At 62.0% G+C, this 24,190-nt stretch overlaps 1 protein-coding gene across 5 annotated transcripts in view; it reads left to right on the forward strand.

The window, feature by feature from the left end:
* The window catches only part of ESPN (espin), a 32,472-nt gene continuing 8,598 nt past the window's right edge, over positions 317-24,190 (forward strand). Inside the window, exons 1-10 of one of the 5 annotated variants that reach the window (XM_021095253.1) lie at positions 317-782; positions 3,910-4,103; positions 13,851-14,037; positions 14,159-14,341; positions 14,474-14,605; positions 17,384-17,585; positions 18,512-18,783; positions 21,368-21,529; positions 21,620-21,818; positions 23,171-23,197. In XM_021095253.1, the coding sequence (XP_020950912.1) occupies positions 489-782; positions 3,910-4,103; positions 13,851-14,037; positions 14,159-14,341; positions 14,474-14,605; positions 17,384-17,585; positions 18,512-18,783; positions 21,368-21,529; positions 21,620-21,818; positions 23,171-23,197 (1,852 nt within the window). In that variant the 5' untranslated portion in view covers positions 317-488. The other 4 variants (XM_021095255.1, XM_021095254.1, XM_003127530.4 and 1 more) reach the window with 4 other exon arrangements.

A 24,190-nucleotide genomic window follows, 5' to 3' on the forward strand; every position in this document is an offset into this window, starting at 1 on the left:
TTTCGGTCATTGATGCTGGCTCGTGTCCCCAGCGCCTGGAGCTGGCCCTGGGTTGATGAATGAATTCGTCGGGAGGCTCTGCCCGACAGCGCCCGGAGGGCTCTTGAATTCGAACCCAGTCTGGCCACCCTCCGTGGTCTCCTTGTGGACGGGAGGGAAGTTAGGAGAGAAGTCCCTGGGCGCACGGCCTCTGCGGCCGCGGCGGAGGCGGGAGAGGGACTCGGGCGACGCGGGGCGGGGCGGGGGCGGGGCGGGGGGCGGGCCCGAGGCTTAAGCGGGTCGCCGCTGGGGCCCCGGGCCCAGAGCGCGGCGGAGGCGGAGCGGAGCGGGCGAGGCAGCGCGGGGCAGAGACCGGGCCGGCAGCCGCTCCGCCTCCCGACCGGCAGACCCCCGACGGCCGCGCCGCGGGCTCTCCCGGGGCCCGAGGGCAGGGGCATGGCGCCCCGGGGAACGCGCTGAGCGCGGGTCGCGGCGCCGCGGGCGGCACCATGGCCCTGGAGCAGGCGCTGCAGGCGGCGCGGCAGGGCGACCTGGACGTGCTGCGGTCCCTGCACGCCGCCCGCCTGCTGGGGCCCTCGCTGCGCGACCCGCTGGACGCGCTGCCGGTGCACCACGCGGCCCGCGCCGGCAAACTGCACTGCCTGCGTTTCCTGGTGGAAGAGGCGGCCCTGCCCGCCGCGGCCCGCGCGCGCAACGGCGCCACGCCGGCCCACGACGCCGCCGCCACCGGCCACCTCGCCTGCCTGCAGTGGCTGCTCTCACAGGGCGGCTGCGGAGTGCAGGTGAGTCCGGCCACTTCCTGGGCGCCCGGGAGGCCCCCTCCGCCCCAGCAGGGAGTTCTGGCCAGGGGCCCGCGGGGCTCAGGGATGAGTGGGCCGGGAACCTCCCGCTGAGCCTCCCTCGGACTCCCACCAGAGGACCTGGGCAGGGTGGGCTCCCCAGGTTGAGAACCGGGCAGCTGCTCTGGCAAGCCTGGCCGCCGCCTAGAAGAGCACCTGGGTGATAGGAAACCAGAATAGAATGGGGCTCAGCTGGGATAGTATTTAAGCTGGGGCTGGGGAACACACGGAGCCAGGCAGCCCTGGAGAGTGGGAGGGGTACCAGGGCCTTGGGCAGCAGAATCCGAAGCCCCCGTCCTCCAGGATCAGGTCTGGAAAGGGGAGGGGCACAAACCCTTGGCTCATCCCAGGCTCAGTTGCACGTTTCCTCATGGCCAGCAGTGGGGGTGGAGTCGGGGCTTGGGAAGAGGGGTGCCTCCCAGGACCTGAGCTGACTCAGGACCTCAGCAGCTTTCCGCCTCCCAGCTCCTTCAGCCCAGCCTCAGTCTTTCCACCCCGAGACCCCACCTGGTCTCACTCAGTGCCCCCCTCCCTGCAGCTGGGATCAGCCAGTCTGCCTCTCCTGAGCTGGAGAAGGAGGCAGCTCAGGCCCTGATAGGTAGCTCTCCTGCTCAATCCTGCTGCAAAGAGAGCATCCAGCAGGTCCTTGGCCCTGGGGATTCAGGTGTGCTCCTCTCTTGCCGCTGCCAGTCCATCAGGGCAACAGACAGCAAAACCTCGGGCTGGAAAGTAAACCAGGTACCTTCAGGCACTGTTTGCCCCCGGGAACTGCCTGGACAAGGTGGCCAGGGAGGGCATCCGCGAGGAATGACCTTCAACGAGAGTCTTGGCTGATGGGAAAGAAGTGACCAGGGGACAGTCAGAGAGTTCCACACACGTGGAGCAAGAAGGACAAAGCCTTGAGGGGACACAGTCTTGTCCCGTGGCAGGGATGGCAGGGGAGCGAGCATCTTTGGAGCCAGGAGGGAGGGAGAAGCCAGCAGGGCCAGGTCCTCGAGGGTCCTGTAGGCTGGTCAGGAATCTGCGCGATGCTCTGGTTGCAGGGGAAAAGCCAGTGAAGGGAGGAACCAGAGCTGATTTTCCACCGAGCAAGACCACCGTTAACTGGATATGGATGGAGAGGAGGCAGGGGCCGGGTGGCTGTACCAGAAGGGTGGCCAGGTCCATCCCCCACCTTTGGTCTCAGGCAAAGCCCCCCATCCCACCCTTCCTGGGAGACGGCCCTTATCTCCTGGCAAGCTCTGTTATCAGGAGTTCCTGGCACGTGGTCCATGCCCACTCTTCTGGGAGGCAGTGTGCCTCCCAGATCCCAGTGTCGATCCTTGGCTGGAAGCCCTCCCAGCCCCTGTAGAGGAGGAGAAGGAGCAGGTGGCCCTGTGCCCAGCTTATCAGGTCTCCCGCCCTCTAGCCTTGGGGCCTGGGTGCTGGGGGCGGAAGTGTGTGTGTCGGGGAGGATGACCTGGATCTGGGGCCCTGCTCAGCCCAGAGAGATAAGCAGCTTTAAGGTGTGGGCTACAGCACGTGAGGCTCCGGGGGGACCCACGTAGCTGTTGGAGCCCTGGGGACAGGCCATAGGCCTGTGGTCCTTTCCTTACTGCCACCCTCGCCCAGAAGCCCAGAGCCATCAGGACCCCCTGGAGCCTCAGACCCAGTCCCCGAGGCCAGAGGGAATCGAGGGCCTTTCTCAGGAGCTGGTCCAGTCTGGGTCACCTCTAGCCAGCCTTGTCCCCTGCGCTCAAGAGGACAGACTGAACCAATCCTCTTCCCTGAGCGTGGCACACACAGAGGCCTCTCAGCGGTGTCCTCGGCTTCCTATGGGCTGTTTGCTCTCCCTCCCCTGCCTCCCTGCCTCGGGTCTGGCCCATTTGTTTGCCCCTCACCCCAGAGCCCCACCATGGCTTCCCTGTCGAGCCCCCAGGCCCATTTCCTCTGTTCCCTCTTTTCTTTCTGCATTCTTTGTTTTGAGGGGGGCGCCCATGGCATGCGGAATTTCTCAGGCCAAGTGTCGGACCCGGGCCATAGCAGTGACAATGCCAGATTCTCCACCCCCTGCGCCACCAGGGAACTCTACCTTTTACACTTCTTGGAGGAGCCTCGGATGTTCTGCTGCTGAGATTCATCTTCCTTAAGCTGGAGATGCCTGGCCCACACCTGTTCCCACGGGGCCAAGGGGCTTCCTAGTAAACCCGCTGCCTCTCACTGCTGCCCTGCCCCCCTGCCCAGCTCCCCGCCCACCTCTCCGTCATCCCATGCCCTCAGTGCTGGGAGCTCATTCTGTTCTAGGACCAGTGCCCACACTCCCAAACTCCCCACCTCAGAGTCCAGACCTCTGGGCTCTCGGTGACTGTCCTCTGGCCTGCAGGTCACATAAGCAGCATCCATGCCAGACCCTTTCTAGAAGAGACACACACACCTGGGTGCCTGGATGGCCCCTTCAGCAGTTCAGGGCCCAAACCATCGGCCCGCCCCCTCTGGGCAGCCTGGGAGAGGGGTCTTTTGCCCAAGCTGCCTCTAGCCCATACCTACCTCCGCTGGCAAACTGCCTGGGGCCCTGCCCACCAGTCGCCAGAGGCTTCCTCCTCCAGGGACACAGCCTGTTCCCTGGGGGCTGGGAGCAGGGAGTCTGCCAGCTGGGGGCGTTCTCTGCACTGAGGTTGGGCTGTGGGGGTACATCAATCTGAGACCTCTTTCCCCATGACACCTGGTGGGGGGGGAACGTTGGACTCAGGAGGTGCCCTCCACAACCCTGACTGCAGCCTGGTGCGGCCCCAAGAGCCCACCTTTCCTGGCCCAGTGACTCCCTTAGGTGTTACCTGAACACCTGGGTGACAGGTGCTCCTACGGGACCATGACAAGGTAGGACGTCCTGAAATCCTGCTGTGTACAGACACTTCACAGTTGTGACCTGCAGGCCTCGAAAGCCCAGCACGGATGGCGTGGTGGTGTCCCCAGGGACTGAGGTTCAAAGAGGGCCCGTGAGGTGCTCGGGGACAGAACCGCCCCCGTGGCAGGTGGGATGCAGGGACAGGGGCGGGGCCAGGCTTTAGGACGAAGGGCTCTCCTCCCACAGGACAAAGACAATTCCGGTGCCACAGTCCTGCATCTGGCTGCCCGCTTCGGCCACCCTGAAGTGGTGAACTGGCTTCTGCGTAACGGCGGTGGGGACCCCACCGCGGCCACAGACACAGGCGCCCTGCCTGTTCACTATGCTGCCGCCAAAGGAGACTTCCCCTCCCTGAGGCTGCTCCTCAGGCACCATCCTGAGTAAGGACACTCCTCGAGGGAGAGGGGGACACTTGGGGGGACAGATTTCTGGGGATGCCTGAACCTGGCCATGCTCCTCCCACATTCCAGGGGAGTTCCTGCTTCTGGGCCATCCCAGTGGCCAGGGGCCTGGCTGAGACAGCTCCTATCCAAGCCAAAATATCCCCCCTCCTGGCCAGCTGCCCGCAGCCACTCGCCCCAGGGCCCTATGAGCAGACGCTCTCCAAGTACATGCAGCTGCACTTGAGAGGCTGGGCACAGAGGCCAAGATCCCTTCCTCCGTCCGGGACACTTCCGGGCCTGCAGCAGGTGGCTCTCTAGCTCTGGCCTGTGCTCATTGGCAAGAGGGTTCTAAATAGGCAGTGGGGTAGAGAGACTGGGGCATCTCCTAGACCCCTAGTCAGTCATCAAGCAGTGAAGGGAGAGGGGCCAACTGCCCAGACTGCCCCCTACCTCCGCGCCACCCCCTGGCCTGTCAGAGAGCAGCTTGTCATCTCCTGTGACCAGCTGGTCATTCCCACCTCCAGGGCCCTCAGCCAGGGGCTGGTCTGAGAAAGCAGCTGAGCAATAGGCTGGGTGCTCCCCAGGGTGGAGTGGGTGTGTGCCAAAGAGTGGGGTTCAATGCAGAGCATGGGAATGGGGGAATCCTGGGGGACGGAGGGAGCCAGGTCTTAGGTGCACCTGGAGGGTGGAAGGGGTTCTGGGGGAAAGCCACCCAGAACCTGACTGAGGGAGTGGGACACCAGTGCCCCCAGGGACCTGACACACGGGGGCTCTGACTGGTGACCTTTGTCAGTTTGTGTGGGTACCTGGGAAATTAGGGGTGACAGAGGACCCAGCCTCAGGAGGAGAGTGGTCACAGGTGAGAGGGTCTGCTCACCGCTGGCTTCGCTCCTGAGGGCACCTGCCCAGCCACGGGCCACCAGGGAGCAGGCAGGAGACCAGCATGTCCCTGGAGCCTCTTGGGTACAGTCGCTCTGATGCAGATGTAGAGCAGCCCAGAGACCCAGGCTGGGCCCAGGCTGGCGGGTTGAGCTGGCTGGTTCTTGCTAAGCAAGGGGTTCGCTGGTTGGTTCATGGAAGAGCAGCAGGTACACCGGCGGGCCTGGGGTCTCCTCACAGCCCTCTCTGCCAGAGGCCACTGGCCACCACTTGGGCACGAATTCTCTGCTTTTGGACAGGCTGGGTCTGGTCACATCAAAATCGGTGGGATTTCAGAGTTCCCTCTGTGACTCAGTCAGTTATGAACTTGACTAGTGTCCATGAGGATGCAGGTTTGATCCCTGGCCTTGCTCAGTGGATTAAGGATCCAGTGTTGCCATGCGCTGTGGTGTGGGTCGCAGATGCAGCTCAGATCCCGCGTTGCTGTGGCTGTGGCACAGGCCGGCATCTGCGGCTCCAATTCGACCCCTAGCCTGGGAACCTCCATAAGCCGCGGTGTGGCCCTAAAAGGAAAAAAAGATCAGTGGGATTTCGAGGAGGAGGGCCCCAGACACCTTCAATGCAGGCTCCCAGGCCTGCAGCCATCAGCAGGGGCCTGGTCCCAGACGCCCGAGGTGGACTCCCCAGGTTGGGGCTGCGGAGCTGCACCTGTGCCTTCCCCCCACTCCATTTAACACAAGGTCCTAAGAGAGATGAGACAGGCCGTGGTCATCCGCTTGCACCCGCCAGCCTCCCCCATCGTATGTAATGGGCCCTGGGAAGTCAGGCTGATGGCAACAGCAGGTTAGCTCCAGTGGTGTGAACTGAGGGGCTCTGAGCCTGCCCCTAGAAGTACTGGGGTGGGGTGTGAGGCCCCAGGCTGGCTTCTGAGCCCCCCTCACCAAGAAGTCTGGGTCCTGGATGAGCCTCCGTGGGCTCGGATTCCAGCCTTCGAAAGCCGTGGGATGGGCTGGGGACACCCTTGGGGGCCCAGGCCCCGGGGGACCCCACTCCCTCCTAATCCATGCTGTGGTGCTGGCCATAATTGGGCCCTGGTGCTGACTCTGTGGCCAGATGGCCCAGGCTGATGAATCTCAGAGAAGCGGACAGGGGACTGGGGCTCCGATCCCGCAGCGAGGATGTGTGACCTGGCTGATAAGGAGGTCCTTTGTGTGGTTCCCAGGCTGGGCTCAGGCAGGAGAGGGGGCCTGGGAGTTGAGGAGGGCCGGCTGGCTGGGGGACTGGAGGCCAGTGCCCACTTCCTGCCTTGGAGGCAGACACTCCGGCTCCCCAAGGCCCGGGGGGGGGGGGACACCTCAGGGCTGGGAGCTGGGGAGGGGTGGAGGCTCGGGCTGCCCTAGGCTGCAGGGTGCAGTCAGGGGACCCAAGCAGCCTGGCTCTGGAGGCAGCGCCTCCGCTCTCTTGAGCCTCCCCAGCCTGCTGTGAAACGCTGTGAATTATTCACCAGGGCTCAGGTGAGGGAGGAAGAGCTCCGACCAGTGGGAAACCTGATCCGCCAGGGAGGCGGCAGGAGCGACAAGCAGCAGAGGAGAGGAAGGCTGGCGGCCTGGGGGAGGGCCCGTTAATGCTGGGGTGCACTTCGGGGTGTTAGAAAGGATTCGAAGCTGCAGGAACATGGAGTGCTCGTTGTGGTGCCACAGAAACGAATCTATCTAGGAAATGTGAGGTTGAGGGTTCAATCCCTGGCCTCACTCAATGGGTTAAGGGTCCTGTGTTGCTGTGAGCTGTGGTGTAGGTCACAGACGCGGCTTGGATCCTGAGTTGCTGCTGTGGCTGTGGTGGAGGCCGGCAGCTGTAGCTCTGATTCGACCCCTAGCCTGGGAACCTCCATATGCTGCAGGTGTGGCCCCAAAAAGCAAAAAAATAAAAAATAAAAACAAGAACGTGCAGGAACAGCCTGTACCCACCCGCCACTCCTCCAGTTGCAGAGGAACTGCCACAGTGACTTCAGGGGCTGCTCTCCTCGGGACCCTCCCTCTGAACCCCCTGGGGAAAAAGAGTTCTTCAGCTGGGGGGGGGGTGGAAATGCTGGCAGGAGCTTGGCTGTGTCACGCCTTGGGTAGGAGGGCGGCAGGCCAGGGCCACATCCCCATCTGGAGCTCAGAAGGGGCGAGAAGCAGGTTGCCCTCGGAGCTCCTGATCACCTGGCCTGCAGGGTCCTGGGGCCCAGGAACCATCTTATGCTTGTTCTATCTTGACCATGTCCTTCCCGCACCCCCTGGGCCCTGGAGTAGCCAGAGGGAATCCTGGACTCAGCTGCGACCCTTAGGCCTGAGCATCAAGGCTGGGGAGAGTCGGGACAGGGCTCCAGGCCTTTCCTTCCCCCCAGCCCCACACGGAGCTGGAAATCCAGTTGGCCCAAGATTATCAATGGCAGCTCCCTGCAGGGGCCTTCGTCGCTGGGGCCCCCTGCCTTGGGGCAAAGATCGGAAACTGTCCAGCAGTCAGGATAAGCTCTCCAACCAGCTCCCACCCACCGAGTGCCTACAAGGGGAGCTGATGCCAGGCAGTAGTGAGCCTTGCCCTCAGCAGTAGCTCTACAATCAGCCCATTTTACAGATGGGCTCATCCAATGAATGTTTACTGAGCCTCTCCTCTGGGCCAGGCTGTCTTCCAAGGGCCAGGGTTACGTGGGTGCACCGACCGGACTGATGTCCCTGCCTTGTGGTGCTGCAGATACAGAAGTGGTGTCTCCAAGAGGCCGAAGGACCAGCCTCAGTCCCCCCAGCTCCCTCTGTGGCCTTGGCCAAACTACGCCCCTCTCTGGCCCTGTCTCCCACTGCAGTATAGGTTGCAGATGCAGCTCAGATCCCAAGATGCCATGGCTGTGGCATAGGCTGGCAACCGCAGCTCCAATTTGACCTCTAGCCCAGGAAGTTCCATGTGCTGTAGATGTGGGCCTAAAAAGAAAAAAATGGGGGGCTCCAGATGGAATCAGGAGAAGCCCCCTCGATGGGGACAGCCTTCACCTCCACCAGCAGCTCCTGGTCTGAGCCTGTCATGCCACTGTGGCCCCACCTGGCCTCTCTGCCCTGGCCCCTGCCCTCTCCCTGGCCAGCCATGCCCACGGTTGAGATCGTGAGGCTCCTCGCTCGTGAACAGGCAAGGCCACTTCCTTATGGTGCCCCAGAGGTCCTCCTGGCTTTGGTCCCCCACACGTCACCTCCCACTGCTTCCCTCATCACCTGCGCTGCTCCACCTGCCTGGCCTCTGTGCTGCACACTGCACGTGACCTTGGACAGCGCTGCATGTCTGGCAACCAGACCAGCAGAGGCCAAGTGCGAGGAGGCATCAAGGGCTCCTCCCATGTTAATCCCTCTACAGCCAGCATCCGGATGTGCCCCAAGGGCCCAGCCCCAGCAGCACGAGGGCGTTATTGAGTCCTTATCTTCGTGGGGCCGACTTTTGATGGGGGCTCCAGGGCGGAGAGGGATACAGGTCATGAGCATGTGCCACACGCAGAGGCGTTCTTGCCAGTGTGTCAGGGTGCATTGGGCAGCCCTGGTGAAACCCAGCTTGAGAGGGCAGGGATCTGCTATTTCCACTGCTTTGCCCCAGCCTGGCACATGGCAGCCTCGTGATACGTGTCCCTCAAATGAAAGAGAAAAGCGACAGGACAGTTTCAGAGTGACAGGTGCTATGAGGTGAATCGGGGTAGTTTGTAGGAAGTTCTTTCCACAGAGGGGGTCGAGCGCTGAAGTGGGGGAGGGCCAGCATGCCAAGAGCGGGCGTGGGAGAATTGCAGGTGGAACTGGAATGGGCAGAGGCCTGAAAGGGGCCACGCTTGGCTTCCTCGAGGGTCAGAAGGGCCCGGAAGCCTGGGAGAACTGCAGACAAGCGTAGTTTCTTCTGGAAATACTCCAGGCTTGGCTGCTGGAATAGATGTAAAGCAGAATGTTCTAGAATCTTCCTCAGATCAGGGCTGCATTTCTTCCCCCAGGCCAGGCCTAACTTGGGATCATTTCAGATAAGCCAGGAGGGGTGGGTGGAGGGTAAGAGAGAACCGCCAAAGGCCCGGAGAGTCTCGGTTCCGAGCAGCCTTAGCCCACAACCGGGTCTAACCCCTCCAGACCTCCTGGGGGCAGAAATTATTGGTAGTCTGCGGAGGTGGGGGGTGGGGGAGAAATGTTCTTGGACCTGAACCCGCCTCCGCGGGCAGCACTCCTTGTTCTTGTGGCAGCTGTAGCATTAGACTGGCACCAACCTCGGACAGAGATTTCCTACAACCCCTCACAAGCCTTCTGTGTTTCTTTTGTGTCACCCAAGGTGACCCTTCCGCATTGTCTTTTTTTGTTTTTTTTTTTTCTTTTTCTTTTGTTTTTTTGGTCTTTTTGCCTTTTCTAGGGCCGCACCTGCAGCATGTGAAGGTTCCCAGGCCAGAGGTCTAATCAGAGCTGTAGCTACCAGCCTACACCATAGCCACAGCAACTCAGGATCCAAGCCACGTCTGCAACCTACACCACAGCCCACGGAAACCCCGAATCCTTAACCCATTAACTGAGGCCAGGGAGCGAACCCGTGTCCTCATGGATACCAGTCAGGTTCTTAACGCACTGAGCCACAACGGGAACTCTGAAACTTGCAATGTTTCAAGCTGCTTCTTCCATCTCTCAGAAAAGGCACAGAGAAGCTGGACAGTTGTGATGAGCATCTGTAGAAACTGAGGCTCAGGAGGTTGAAGAACATGCCTGGGGCCCTGTGCAGTGGGCTGCAGAGTCGGAGCGCAGGGCAGAGGCCAGGGCAGAGGGCAGGGCCTGGGACCGACCCATCCACCCATGGTGTCTCTTTGGCCAGAACTTGATGTGCTGGATCCAGGCAGGGTCTTCAGGCCAGAGGTCCCCCGGGACCCCGCCCCTCTCCTCTAAGCCACAACTCTCCACGGCAAATGCTGCCTGGCCTGGCCCTTGCTGGTGCGGGGCCGGCTGGACACCCCAGGGCAGCAGCGCACCCAGCCCGACACAGGGAAGAGCGATCCAAAAAAAACAGCGATGAGAGTTCCCATTGTGGCGCAGAGGAAACGAATCTGACTAGTAATCATGAGGTTGTGGGTTCGATCCCTGGCCTTGTTCAATGGGTTAAGGATCTGGCGTTGCCATGAGCTGTGGTGTAAGTCACAGAGGCGGCTCAGATCCTGCGTTGCTGTGGCTGTGGCGTAGGCCAGCAGCTACACCTCTGATAGGACCCCTAGCCTGGGAACTTCCATTTGCCACCAGTGCAGCCCTAAAAAGCAAAAAAAAAGAAAGTTCTGTTTGAAAAAAAAAAAAAAAAGAAGAAGAAGAAGGCGTTCTCGGCATGGTGCAGCAGAAATGAATCCAACTAATATCCCTGAGGATGCGGGTTCGATCTCTGGCCTTGCTCAGTGGGTTAAGGATCCGGCATTGCTGTGGCTGTGGTGTAGGCTGGCAACTGTGGCTCTGATTCAACCCCTGGCCTGGGAACTTCCATATACCACTGGTGCGGCCCTAAAAAGCACACACACACACACAAATACAGCGATGGCACAGGCCTTGCTGAGGGCTCTCCAGGCGGGTCTCAGGGACAGTTACTAGCCTCCCTTCATCAATGGCTCTGAACATAGACGAGAGGCAAGACACAGCTTGTGAGGTGTTCCTACCCCAGGTCCTTCTCACCCCAGGTCCTGTCTCCCAAGTGATCCTAAGCCCTCGGTGCTCCCGGCTCCTCATCTATCAAAGGGGAAGGATGTTGGGATGCTGCCACCTTGTCCATAAGGTCACTGGGAGGACGAGCTGGAGAACATGGGGCTGTGCTCATCCCCAGCTGTGGCTGGGAGACTGTTCAGTGGAGGGTGCCGTCTCTCTCATCAGTATCCTTGTCACTACTGCCCTGTAAATTCATTTCTCTCTCCATCCTGATTATTTATTTTACTCCTCATACGCATCCGTATTTTTACAGTTCTCCCCAGTGAGCACCCAAGGGCCCTTTCTTGCCTCCGAGGCCGGGACCCCCTTGCCCACCCCAGCGCATTTATCTATCTGCCAGGCGTTCTGGGTTCTTCCAGGCTGGATGCTATGGCTCCAGATTGGGTGACTGTGTGCTTTCTCTGAACCTAGGACTTCAGCTGGGGGTGTCAGCCAGTGGCCCAGCAGGAGGCTATGGGCCGACTGCCCCCTCCTGCTCAGGGCCTGCTCTGTGCCAGCTTCTCAGACCTCCTGAGACCTTCTCAGGCTAGCTGGGCACCTGTGGGTGTGGATACCGGCCAAGCAGGGTGGACTGGGAGAACTGGGCTCCAGTTTGGGTGCCCTGAGCCCTGCACATTGCCTCAGGCCTCCCCTGAGAGAGCCTGGTGGGCCCTGGGTGGTGGCCCTCCAGTCTCCAATCCCCAGGACCCCAGCACTCGCTGTGCCTTGGATACGGGGTGAATAATTCAGGCCACTGAGTGTCGGTCATGCAATATTAAATAGGCTGTTGCTGATGCACCAGCATGTGAATGTGTGTGGGGGGTGACGCGGGCACTGGGGCGTGGAGGCTGGTGGCCCAGAGCCAGTGTGTTCCCGAGGTGAGGCCTGTGGGTGGGTGTCTGTCTGCAACACCAGCTAGTGACACCACTCCCCACCACTACTCACACAGGTGGGGTAAAAGCGGGCAGCCAGGCACGGTCCCAGGCTCGGTGCCAGCCCCAACAAATGACAGCTGTGTCTGAGGAGGGGGTTTCCCCTGCCAGGAGGATGGAGGAGGCTGGAACTGGGTGCCTGGTGGGGGCTGCAGGCAGCCAGAGGTCAGGAATCAGGGAAGAGGACAGGGATGGGGTTTTAGGGACGGGGAGGAATCAGCCGGGAGGGTTTGAGGAGCATGAGAGGGAGGGGCTAAGACACAGGTGGGGGATAAGAGGGTGGGGGAGTGGGCAGATGGAGGAGTAGGTGGCTTAATGCCCACATGAATGGACTCTTGGCTGGCAACTGGATAAGGCAGGAAGGGCATGGATGATGGGAGTGGAGCGTGTGATGGATGTCCTGAGCCTCTATGTGGGGGAGGCAGATGGGTGGGAGGATATGAAGTCGCATGAAAAATTGCACTTCCTGGGGCGCAGAGCGTTGATCCCTCCCAGAGGGTCGAAGCTCCCACTCCGCGTCCCCACGCCAGCTGGGAGCTCCGGGGTCTGGGCCTAGATTATGGCTCCACCTAGTGCTCACGTCTGGTAACTGCACCTTGGTGTCCACACCCACTGCGAAATCAGAAAACTGAGGGTCAGCCTGCCCCCAGGCCAGCTTCCCGATTTCCCAGCAGCACTCCACGTCATGGGGCTGGTTCCCCAGGTAGGACCTGTCTGTGGGAGCTGGGGAGCAGGGATGAGAGGCAGTGACAGCTGCAAGCTGAGCCCCAGGGAGGCCTGAGGGAGTGAAGGAGGGGAACAGCCCTGCTCTCCCCCTTCGCTCCCCTCGTCCCTGCTGCGTGCCTGGCCCTGCATCACAGACAGATGTGTGCGCAGATACTACTTACCAGCTGTGTGACTTTTGGCAAGTCACAGCCGGAGCCTCAGTTGTCCCTCTGCAAAATGGGAATGACAATAGGACCTAAGTCCTGTCTTGGTAGATGGCACTGACCTGTAGCGCTGCCAGAGTGACAACAACCACCACCAGGATATTCAACAGAATTTTTTTTTTTTTTTTAGGGCTGCCCCCACGACATATGGAGGTTCCCAGGCTAGGGGTTGAATCAGAGCTACAGCTGCCAGCCTATGCCACAGCCACAGCAACACAGGATCTGAGCCGCATCTGTGACCTACACCACGGCTTACAGCAACGCCAGATCCTTAACCCACTGAGCGAGGCCAGGGACCGAACCCACAACCTCATGACTCCTAGTCGGATTCATTTCTGCTGCACCACGACAGGAACTCCTCAATTGAATTTTAATTTCAATGTATACATGTAAGTGTGACTTGGTCCCCATGCTGTACAGTGGGGAAAAAAATAAATTAAAAAAAATCTTAATTTCGGATAAACAACAAATAATGGTTTGGTAGAAATATGCCCTGTGCCGTATTTGGGACTTGTACTTAAAAATTATTATTTATTTATTTATTTATTTATTTTTTTTGTCTTTTGTCTTTTTTGTTGTTGTTGTTGTTGTTGCTATTTCTTGGGCCGCTCCCACGGCATATGGAGGTTCCCAGGCTAGGGGTCGAATCGGAGCTGTAGCCACCGGCCTACGCCAGAGCCACAGCAACGCGGGATCCGAGCCGCGTCTGCAACCTACACCACAGCTCACGGCAACGCCGGATCGTTAACCCACTGAGCAAGGGCAGGGACCGAACCCGCAACCTCATGGTTCCTAGTCGGATTCGTTAACCACTGCGCCACGACGGGAACTCCTGTACTTAAAAATTATTTGTGGAATTCCTGTTGTGGCTCAGCAGCCGGTTAAGGACCCATAATTGTCTCTGTCAATATACTGCTTCCATCCCTGGCCTCCCTCAGTGGGTTAAGGATCTGGTGTTGCCCTGGCTGTGGTGTAGACTGCAGACTTGACCTCTAGCGCAGGAACTTCCATATGCCGTGGGTCTGGCCATAAAAAGGAAAAAAAAAAAAAAAAAAAGAGGCTGCTGGAGAGAGGTGGGGAGCAAGCCAGAGGGCCCCCCCCCATCCCCTACACCCGTTCCCCACCACCACCTTGAGGCTGGCACAGGACTCAGTCCAGAGGGAATTGAGCAGTGGGGCCCAGTGACTAGGCCTTCTCCAGCTCACCCTCCCAGCCCTCCAGAGCCCCCGGGAGTGAGGGAGGGGCGGAGAAGGTCTTGGAGGGGGCAGGAGCTGAGAGTCCACGATGGATGCTGTGTCTTCCTAGGGGAGTGAATGCCCAAACCAAGAACGGTGCCACGCCCCTGTACCTGGCGTGCCAGGAGGGCCACTTGGAGGTGACACAGTACCTGGTGCAGGAGTGCGGCGCGGACCCGCACCTGAGCGCCCACGACGGCATGACCCCGCTGCATGCCGCAGCGCAGATGGGCCACAGCCCGGTCATCGTGTGGCTGGTGAGCTCAGGGACAGGGGGGGGCGGGGGCCGGGCGGGGCGGGGCCTGCAGGGCGGGGGCGAGGCCAGGAGGGGCCTGGCGCCCAGACCCCGCCCCCTTTGCCCTGCCTCCTCACACCCAGGTGAGCTGCACCGACGTGAGCCTGTCGGAGCAGGACAAGGACGGCGCCACGGCCATGCACTTCGCGGCGAGCCGCGGCCACGCCAAAGTGCTCAGCTGGCTCCTGCTGCACGGTGGCGAGATCTCGGCCGACCTGTGGGGCGGGACCCCACTGCACGACGCCGCCGAGAACGGGGAGCTGGAGGTGAGGGCGGGACGGGGCGTGGCCGGGAGGCCGTGCGCGCGCAGGAGGGGCGGGCGCCCTCTGCTGGCGCCGCGCTCTCAGCACAGCGCTGCCCAGGTCTAGATCAGGGGTCCTCACTGCGCGCCCCTGCAGTGCTGCCAGATCCTGGTGGTGAACGGCGCGGAGCTGGACGTCCGCGACCGCGACGGGTATACGGCCGCCGACCTCTCAGACTACAATGGCCACAGCCACTGCACCCGCTACCTGCGCACCGTGGAAAACCTGGTACGCCCCTGGCGCGGCTCCCCTGCATTATTTCACCCCCACCCTGCCCACCTCCCCCGAGAGGTAGGTGGTGTTACCCCTTTTACCGTAGAGGAAGCTGAGGTTCAGGGAAGTGAAGCCCCTGGCCAAAACTCCCACAACGAGTAAGTACCCAGACCACCACCCCACAGGACCTCCCAGCCCGGAACCACTGACCACTGGGGTGTGAGGAGGGGTGGAGGCAAAAATGTCGAAGGGCGTTCCCACTGTAGCCCAGCAGAAATGAATCTGATTAGTATCCATGAGGACACAGGTCCGATCCCTGGCCTCTCTCAGTGGGTTAAGGATCCAGGATTGCCATGAGCTGTGGTGTAGGTCACAGACTAGGCTCAGATCTGGTGTAGCTGTGGCTGTGGCGTAGGCTGGCAGCTGTAGCTCCGATTAGACCCCCTAGCCTGGGAACCCCCGAGCCTGGGAACTTCCATATGGCACAGGTGCGGCCCTAAAAAGCAAAAACAAAAAAAAAAAAAAAAAAAAAAAAAAAAGAAAGGAGAACCAGCCTCATCCTGATGAGAGCCAAGGCTTGGAGAAGCAATGACACTTACATGCTGCTGGGACCCGTAAAGTGCATTTACCTGCCCACAGGTGTTATTAGCTCATTTAATTCTCACCACCACCCTCTGAGGTATCCCCATGTCACAGGTGGGTAAACTGAATCTTGAGGAGACCCAAGATCACACGTTATTAAATGGTGGAGCCAGGTGGCCTGGCCTGGAGCTACCTCTCTTCACCACTGCACTGTGTTTGCTCACCATGTGGTTATTTCATAACGGAAACGCATGGTACTCTTTTTAAATTATCTTATTGTGGTTACAGAGCCGCGAATAACCCACTGGGACTTGAGCTCAGGTGCAGTGGCTCCCAGTTCAGGGCTCTGCCTCATCTCTTGCAATGTCTGCACTGGAGCAGGAGGGAGGGGAGTGGGCTGGCTTCACGGGCCTCTTCTGAAGGGGGCAGCCAGGCCATAAGAGGGCCTGCAAAATGAGGCTGGAGGAGAGCAGGCAGGTGGCCCCCTGCCCAGGGCATGGTCTGCCCTGTCTTTGAGCATACAGGGCCACCCTGGTTCTCCAGAGCACAGCAAGGCCCAGGGGTCAGCGTCTGCAGCTGGTCCCCATGAAGATTTTCCTCCCAGAAAGGGACACCCAGAGAGAGCAGGGGTCCAACAGATAGTGAGCACCCTGTCATCAGGGTATACAAGCAGGAGTGGACACCGTGAAGGCCATTTCTGCAGCGGGGTGGGTTCCTTTCCACTGAGAGAATCTGATTCTGTTGGTGGGCACGGAGCCCTGGTGCCTTCCAGCACCTTCTTTGCTCGTAGGCCGCAGGCAACAAGCAAAGAAGCACCATCCCTTGAATTCTGATCCTGGTAGGTCCCCAGCCGAATGCCTTATGGTGTAACTCAGTTAATCATCACAATAAAATAATGCTAATAGTTGACATGCATGGCATTAACCAGCCATCATGTCCTGGCACTTCGCTTACTTTTAAAACCTTTCTTGCCACCTCATAGGACAGTCGGTACTGTTCTCCCCACTTATAGATGAAGAAACTCAGGTCCACACAGAAAGGACAAGTGGCTTGCCCAAGGCATGTAGCCAGTCAATGGTGGAGATGAAATTTGAAGCCATCACCCCAAGCTGCAAAGTCTTTGCCCCTAACCATTGTTGCCCCTGCTGCCAGCCAAGCAAAGACCATCTTCGGGCTGCCCCCAACACCCAGCTCCTATATCACCCCTTGGCTCCTGGGTTAGGCAGCAGGGCCTGGCCCCCCTGAACTGGGTGGGACCTGGAGGCCCTGATCCACTCACCAGGCGGGCCCAGCTGGGGCAGTGACAGATCCAAGCAATGAAGGATACTGGCCCAGAAAAGGCAAACAGTCCCGCAGAGCCCCTAATTACAGGACCAATGAGCGTGGCTGCTGAGCCGTTACCTGGTGCCAGGCCTGCCTCCCATTCCCGGGGGGCCTGTGACACTTCTCAGGCAGGGAGGTGGCACAGGGCAGGGAGGAACAGGCCTGGGCAGGAGGCAGCAGGCGAGCCAGCAGAGATCTTGCCTGCAGCAGGGCCAGCATGGGCAACGTAAGCAGGGTCCCCACCCCAGCCTGCCGCCAAGCGGGAGGGTCCAGAGACAGTGGGGGGGGGGTGGGGTTGGCAGCCTGAGCTTAGGCTGCCCCTCCACCCAGCTCAGCTGGGCCACACCAGGCCCCATCCTGTCCCCAAATCCCCATCAAGAGACAGGGCCTGGGCTGGTGTTGGGGTTTGCGACAGTCCAGCAGGGGGAGACAGGGGCTACTGGCCAGGTAATGGGACCCTGCACCCCTTCCCTATCCCCTGCTGCTGCAAATGTTCTAGCCGACTGCAGCCCCTTCGCCCCTTCATCAGAGACACTGGAGCCCAGGCCCTCTGCCCACTGATGAGAAGGGAGAAGGCTGGTGCCAAGGCTGTTCTCACTTGGAGGTCCAGCTCGGTGCCCTGCCTCCTGTCCATCTCTCTAACCCCCTGAGCGAGGCTACTCCAGAGTCTGGAGTTTCCCAGGAACCCAAGGTCCTGCTGCTGGGGGGTCAGCTTGAATCTCAGCCTGGGAAGAACTTGAGAGACCCTCTCATGATGGGGGAGGGAGCCCAGAAAGGGAAGCGGTTTGACCGATCTCACTTGGCAAGGGTGGCCTGAGCAGGACCCCTGGCCCAGGGTGTGCTGGTCTTCCCGGCACAGCTGCCCTCACAGCCTCCCCTCCTGCTCAGAGCGTGGAGCACCGCGTGCTGTCCCGGGATCCATCCGCCGACCTGGAGACCAAGCAGCCTGACTCGGGCATGTCCTCGCCCAATACCACCGTGTCGGTCCAGCCGCCCAACTTTGACCTCAGCTCGCCCACCAGCACCCTCTCCAACTACGACTCCTGCTCCTCCAGCCACTCGAGCATCAAGGGCCGACGCCCCCTGCGTGGTGAGTGGCCCTGGGAAGAGGGAGGAGGGGGAGCTGCCTGGAGCCAGACCAGTGGGCCCTGAGGGCCACCATGGGGCCACTCTGCCCGCAGCTGCCACTGGAGGCTGCCCAGGAGGGGCCACTGGTTCTGATGAGATGACACTCATCCATCACAAGCCAGCGCATCCACAGGCACCCTCCCCCTCCAACATGCACCCCACATTCAATTCAGCATCCTCTCTCACATACGCACAAGATGCTCCCCAGACTTCACACACCCCTACTCACACTCAAGAGTGCACTCTTCTGCATGCGTACACGCCCTATTCAGAAGCGAATGCACAGCCGCACACGAGGAGCCACACAGATATATGCAAACGCCTGCATGACATGACACTCGAGTGCTCACACACCCCAGGTCCACAGACCAATGCAAACACATTCATAAGTACAAAGAAGCATGTACATATATTCACAAATGTACACGAATGCACACTTGTGCAGAAGCCAGGCACACATGCCAATGCGTGCTGACTACGCCCTGAGCTTAGGGGGTCAGTCTACCTGCCATGCTTGCTTCAGGCCACCAGGTGGCAGCCCGCAGAGCTGGCGGGGCACCCTGCAAAGATGGGGTGTGGCTGTCCGGACTCCTGCCACCTGTCCTGCCAGATCTGACCTGAAGAGCCACCCCTCCATCTTCCAAGTGGCTCCAGGTCCATCCTAGAGCCCACAGCTCCCCTTAAACCTGAGCACAGGCCTCTCTCCAGTAAGAGCAGAGTGGCACTGTGCTGGGTGGGCCCAGCACTGTGCAGCAGGCCCTGGGGCTGTGCCATGCTGCACCCAGAGCCTGCCTCCTTCCACGGCAGGTCAGCTCTGGGCAGGAGAAGGTCTTGGTCCTGGGGCAGCCTCTCTGCAAATTCCCAGGCCCAGCCTTCCCTCTTTCCCAGGGCTTTCCAGTGCAGGAGCTGCCGATATACAGAGTTACATGGACATGCTGAGCCCTGAGCCCAGCCTGCCCCAGGGCAAGGTGGAGAGACCCAGAGCACCTCCGCCACCCCCCAGCTTCCCTCCACCGCCGCCACCCCCGGACACCCAGCTGCCCCCACCCCCGCCAGGCTACCCAGCTCCCAAGCCCCCTGTGGGGCTCCAAGCAGCTGACATCTACCTGCAGACTAAGAACAAACTCCGCCACGTGGAGACCGAGGCCTTCAAGAAGGAGGTAGCCAACCCTCACCTGCCAGCCCACCTCCTGGATCCGGGAGTGGGCTGGTGGGGGCAGCAGAGGCCAACGACTGGCCTGGCTCATGGGTCCTGGGCGGGGGGTCCCTGGTCCCATGGTCTGTTCGGGAGTTGATGCTTCTGGTTAGCCCCATGGTGGCTCAGGGCTGGGCCCTGGGGAAAGGGAGATGAGGACGGCCAAGCCACCACCCTTTGGGGGACAAGGGAGGGGTAAGGAACACGCAGCCAGGTAGCCCTGTCTGCTGCACAGAGTGGCAAGGTGGTCATGGAGTTGGCAGAGAACCTGTGCCAACTGCCTCTCCCCAGACCTACTCGGTGGAGCATGGTGCCCAAGGGAGCGCCTTCCAGGTGGGAGATGCAGATGGTGGGAAGGCAAAGGCCACGAGGAGACAGAGCGAGCAGCACCCGCAGGGCTCACACCCACTGGCAGTGGGGGCTGGGGGAGGGGTAAACTGGAGGCTGACTCCCTGGTTGGGGGCTTCAGTTCCCAGGAGTTAGAAAAGCCAGTCCCAAGATGGGAGTCCTGGGGCAATGCAAGCTGTGAGAAGGGGATGGTGGGCATGTGGAGTGTGAGGTGCCCAGGACGCAGGTCCTGGGGATCCTGGCCAAGGCTCTGGAGCAGGGGAGGGGGCAGGGGGCTGGGCTGGGCAGCTCTGAGAGTCTCGGGCACAGAGGCCCAGAGGGAGCCCTGGGGTTCTGGCCAAGAGGACAGAGCAAGGCTGGTCTGGGTGGGGAGGGCGGCCTCAGACCCCAGGTGGTTGCGTGGGGGAGGAGAGAGGCCCCCTAAGCTCCTGGGGGAGCCCTGACCTTGCGGTTCTCTTGTAAGCCGCAAGCAAGCTGCTCCAGAGCCTAGCTGAGTAACCCATTCCCAAAGGTGACCCAGGTCACAAGGCCACCGGGTGGGGGAAGGGAAGGACACAGCTCCGGAGCAACTCTATCTGCCCCCCTTCTTGAGGCCACCTCAGACCAGACTCCCGGCCCACCTCCCCTTTCATCTCCAGGAGGTGAGGGGGGAGCAGCAGAGACCTGCAGGGGGCCTGGGGCTGGACCTGGCGGGCCAGGTGTGTGGGCCCTGCCCCAAGCCGCAGGACTGGTGCCCTGGCCTGGGCCCCCCTCCCCTCCCCCAGCCACAGCGCCGGGACTGCGCCCTCCCCGGTGAGTGCTTAGAGCCGCTCCACAAAGGGCCCTTTGTGTGCCCCGCGCCCCCCGCCCCGCGCCCCGGGCTTTTTCCTGACCACGGGCCAGGGCAGGGTCGTGGAGACCTCGCCTCGGGGCTGAGGGGGCGCCGAGGGGGCAGGCTGGCCCAGAAAACAAATCCTGCGGTGTCGCATTTCCTTGCAACGTGAGCCCGGCCTGGTGGGGCACGCAGGGTCGGGGGCCACCGCGGGGACGCTTGGGCTGGGGGGATGGGGCAGGGGACAGACCCTGCTGGGTGACTCGGCCTTTGGCCCCGCCGCCTCACGTCTTTCTTCCCGGGCAGGGTTGAGCGGGGTGGGGGGCTGGGGGGCGGCAGCTGCGTCGGGGCGGGCCATCGGTCCGCGCGGTCACCCGAGCCCGCCTTGCCGTCCCTGAAACCCGAGGCCTGGGCGCGGGTTTCGGTGTCCCTTACGCGGATGGCGATGGTTTCCAGATGCGGGAGGGGAAGCGCGGGGGCGTGACCCGGAACCCGGGGGGCCAAATGTGGGGGCTCCACTGCCTATCGTGAGGCCCGAATTCTGTCTCTGGTGGACGGAGGGGCTGAGTGGGGAGATGCAGGCTGGGATGGTCAGCACCCAAGCAGCGAGGCGCAGGGGGCGGCGCCACATCTGGCCCGCGGGGTGGGCGCAGCGGCCCGGTGTTGGCGGGGCAGTTCGCGCCCCCGTGGCGTTCCCTGCTGCCGGGGGGTTCGGCCAGGGATTGGTAGGCCCTGGGTGATGTCAGGCCGACTGAGCCGAGAGGCACTCCGAGGCGCGGGCGGGCTGGGCTGTAACCTGAGAGAAAGGATCAGGTAGCGCAGGTGGCGAGTCCATGCCGCCCCCGCCGCCAGGTGCACAGCGGGGGCCACCGGCACAGTCGCAGGTAGGAGCAGCCCCAGCGCCGGGCCGGGTGGCTGGCTGAGGGGCCTGGGCAAGCAGGAGCCCGACAGGACACAGGGGCTTCCTCGGGGGCGGGACCCCCGCAAGAGCGGGTTCGGGGAAGCCTTGGGCGCGCGTGGGACCGGCTGGCGGCCCCGGAGCGGGGTGCGGCTGGGGCCTCAGCGCTGCCTAAGCTGGGAGCTGCCCCTTCTCCGGCTTCCCCCCACCCCCGGCGTTTGGGCTGGGCCACCCCGCCCCTGGGCCCGCCCCTTCCAGCCTTAGTGGGGGCCCCTGCGCCCCTTGGCCCGCGCCCAGAACCCCTCCCTGTCCGGCCGACCGAGGCTGCCCTTTCACCGAGGCCCCCCCTGACCCTCGCCCCGGCCCCGCTCTGAAGAGGGTCTGGGACCGCGGCTGTTCGGGAGCCCCTGGCAGGTGGCTGGGAGGGGCGGACGTGGCGGGGGCACAAGGGCCAAGCGTCTGGAGCCCACGGTGCCCGCTGTCTTCCCGCAGCTGAGCTCCCGCGACGGCCGCAACGGGCTGCGGAGGCAGGACTCCAGCCGCAAGCCCCGCGCCTTCAGCAAGCAGCCCAGCACGGGGGACTACTACCGCCAGCTGGGCCGCCCCCCCGGGGAGCCGCTGGCCGCGCGCCCGGGCATGGCGCACAGCGAGGAGGTGCGTGCCCGCCCGCCCGCCTCGGCCGGCCGCCTGGAACCCGGCCGGGCCGCCCGCTTCTCACTCGCTGGCCCCTCCGCTCCCCCGCAGGCGGCGCTGCTCCCCGGGAACCACGTGCACAACGGCTGCGGCGCGGACCCCAAGGCGTCCAGGGAGCTGCCCCCGCCGCCCCCGCCGCCGCCCCCGCCCCTGCCCGAGGCCCTGAGCTCGCCGCCGCCGGCTCCGCCACTGCCCTTCGAGGGCGCTGGCCCTGGCTGCGGGCAGCGCCGCTCCTCCTCGTCCACTGGCAGTGAGTAGGGGTTGGATTGAGGGGTGGGGGCGGCGCTAGCCCGAAGCGGGAGGGAAACCTAGACATCCCCCTCCCCCAGCCGCCCCTGCTCTAGTGCTTCCTCTTCTCCCACCTGATCTTTCTGCAGCGCCCCTCGCCCCCGCCCCCGCCCCCATGAGGACTTGACCGGAAGGGAGGCTCTGAGTTTCTTGAGGCTGGCCCAAAGCAGGACTGGGCTGTGTGACCTGGGGCAAGTCCCCTTCCCTCTCTGGGCCGGCCTTCCATGCAGCAGGAAAGGCCTCCCAGCTCTGGTGGCTGGTGTTTCTGAGGAGCCGGTTCTAGAGGCAAAGCTCTGAGAAGTAGACCTAGCTTCCAGGAAGGAGGATTGCTGGCCAGCCTGCTTCCTGCCTGACGTCTGTCTTCCGCTCCTCCTCTCTTCTGTGCTCTTCCAAACCAACTACAGCCCTCAGCCCTTCTCAGATGCATCAGGGACTCTTCCTCTCCAGACCTCCTCCCCAGAGGCCCCTAGCCAGCCCCAGCCAGGGTCTGGCTCTGGGGACAAGGCCAGTGCCCCATCTTGCCTTTCCCTCGCCCTCCTGGTGACTCCTTTGAGCGTCCTATCTTAAGAGCTAGACTGTGACGGGGACCCTGTGCTTCTCTTCTGAAATGTGGGACAACCTCCCACATGCCAGGGCTCCTGGAAGGCCCAAGAGGTGGTGACTTCCATTCCAGCCTGACAGGGAGTGGCAGAGGTGCCTTCCTCACCCAGCCACTCAGAGTAGGGATCACGTTTGATGGCACCATCCAAGGCTTCATATCCTTGGCCGGATATGCAGGGGTGCAGGAGGGTGCAGGGAAGGGCCAGCCTGGGCTCTTCGGGGCACCTATGGGGCCCCAGCCCCCACAGACCAGAGCCTATGGTAGCATGTTCCCCATCGGCTGAGCCTCCAGAAAGGTCCCTGGCTTTGGGGTCAGTGTCTTCCCTTGGCAGCCTGGAGCCAGGCTGGAGCTAGGGGCAGAAGAAAAATGGATTCGGTGCTTCTCCAGACACCCCTTCACCGCAGAACCTGGGCTGGGTGCCCTATCCCAACCCAATGCCAAGACTGAGGCCCTTGCTAAGGGGGGCAAGGGCCAATGACAGCTCTGCCCAGCCCTCGGGGGCGGCCGGCAAAGCTGGGAACTGAGCAAATCGCCCTCAGGGAGCCCCAGAGCGGCCTGAGCCAGGGGCAGATGGACCGGAAAGTACCTCCTCTCCTCTCCCCCCTCCTCTGTGCATCTCCCTCCCCTCCTCCTGCTCTCCCCGCTGTCCTAGCCTCACCCCAGCTCCCTCCCGCTCCTAACTTTGCTGTCCCTTCTCTCCTCTCGGTCCCTAGAAGTGAGAGTCCTGAGACACAGGAAGAGTGAGTAGCTGGCGCGCGGCTCCTGGCTGAGGCGCGGGGGCGGGGTGCGGGGCGCGCTCAGGAAAAGCCAGGCTGAGGGGCTTGGGGTCTTGAGGGAAGCACAGGACCAGGGGCCGGCAGGTGAGGGGTCTTGGACGCTACAGGCTCTACCCCCACCACACCCACCTGCGCACACCCACTCTGCCCTGCTGACGGCTTTGCCTAAAGAGAGTAGGTGCCTGCTGCCGGCACCTACCTGCACTTTTCCCTTTCCCCCACTCCCACTTCTGCGCTCTGGGAGCCCCAGCCCCGGAACCCAGGAGCCATCTGCCCCTTTTGTTCCCCTCATCCAGCTTTGACCGATTCCTCGGGCTCTAAAGACAACCCTCCCCAAATCCCAGGCACCTCTGCTGGCCTCGTCGGACATGCAAACTCTGCACCGAGCATTTGCATGTTTTCCGTCAGGCCCTTCTTCCTGGGGGCCCCCACTCCGGATCCTTAGTAAGAGCTCGGCTTTCCTGGGTCCCCATAGCTGAGCTGCGCTTTGCCATAAGTGTGCTCCCGGCTTGCAACCAGTGTGTCTGCGCGCGTGTCTGTCTGTGGGTGTGTGTGCGGGGAGGGGGCTGGCTGGGTTCTGGCATTCACAGTCCCAAGTCTATAGTCACAAAAGCCCCAGGTGACTCAGTCCAAGGGTCACTGGGCTTTGCTGATGCAGAGAGAGGGCCGGAGGAAAACTCCACCCTAGCAGGGCTGGCCCCGGGGAACCTGGGACAAAGGTCGGGTGGCTGGCCCCAGGTAGTGTTTTGGAGCTGGCAGTCAGTGCGCTGGGCGGAGACATTTGCTCCAGTCCCCAGCGCTGGCCCACGAACCACCATGAACTCCCAGGGGCCTCTGGGCGGGGGCCCCACACCTCGTGAGTAGGGCCGGGAGGATGGTGGGGCTCTGTGGGCTGTGACCCGAGGACTGGCTTCTGGGGTCCCTGAGAGCCTCCCATGGGGCCCAGGACTTGGAGAG

The sequence above is a fragment of the Sus scrofa genome, chromosome 6 (assembly GCF_000003025.6).
Source record: "Sus scrofa isolate TJ Tabasco breed Duroc chromosome 6, Sscrofa11.1, whole genome shotgun sequence".
In the NCBI taxonomy this organism is placed as follows: Eukaryota; Metazoa; Chordata; class Mammalia; order Artiodactyla; family Suidae; genus Sus; species Sus scrofa.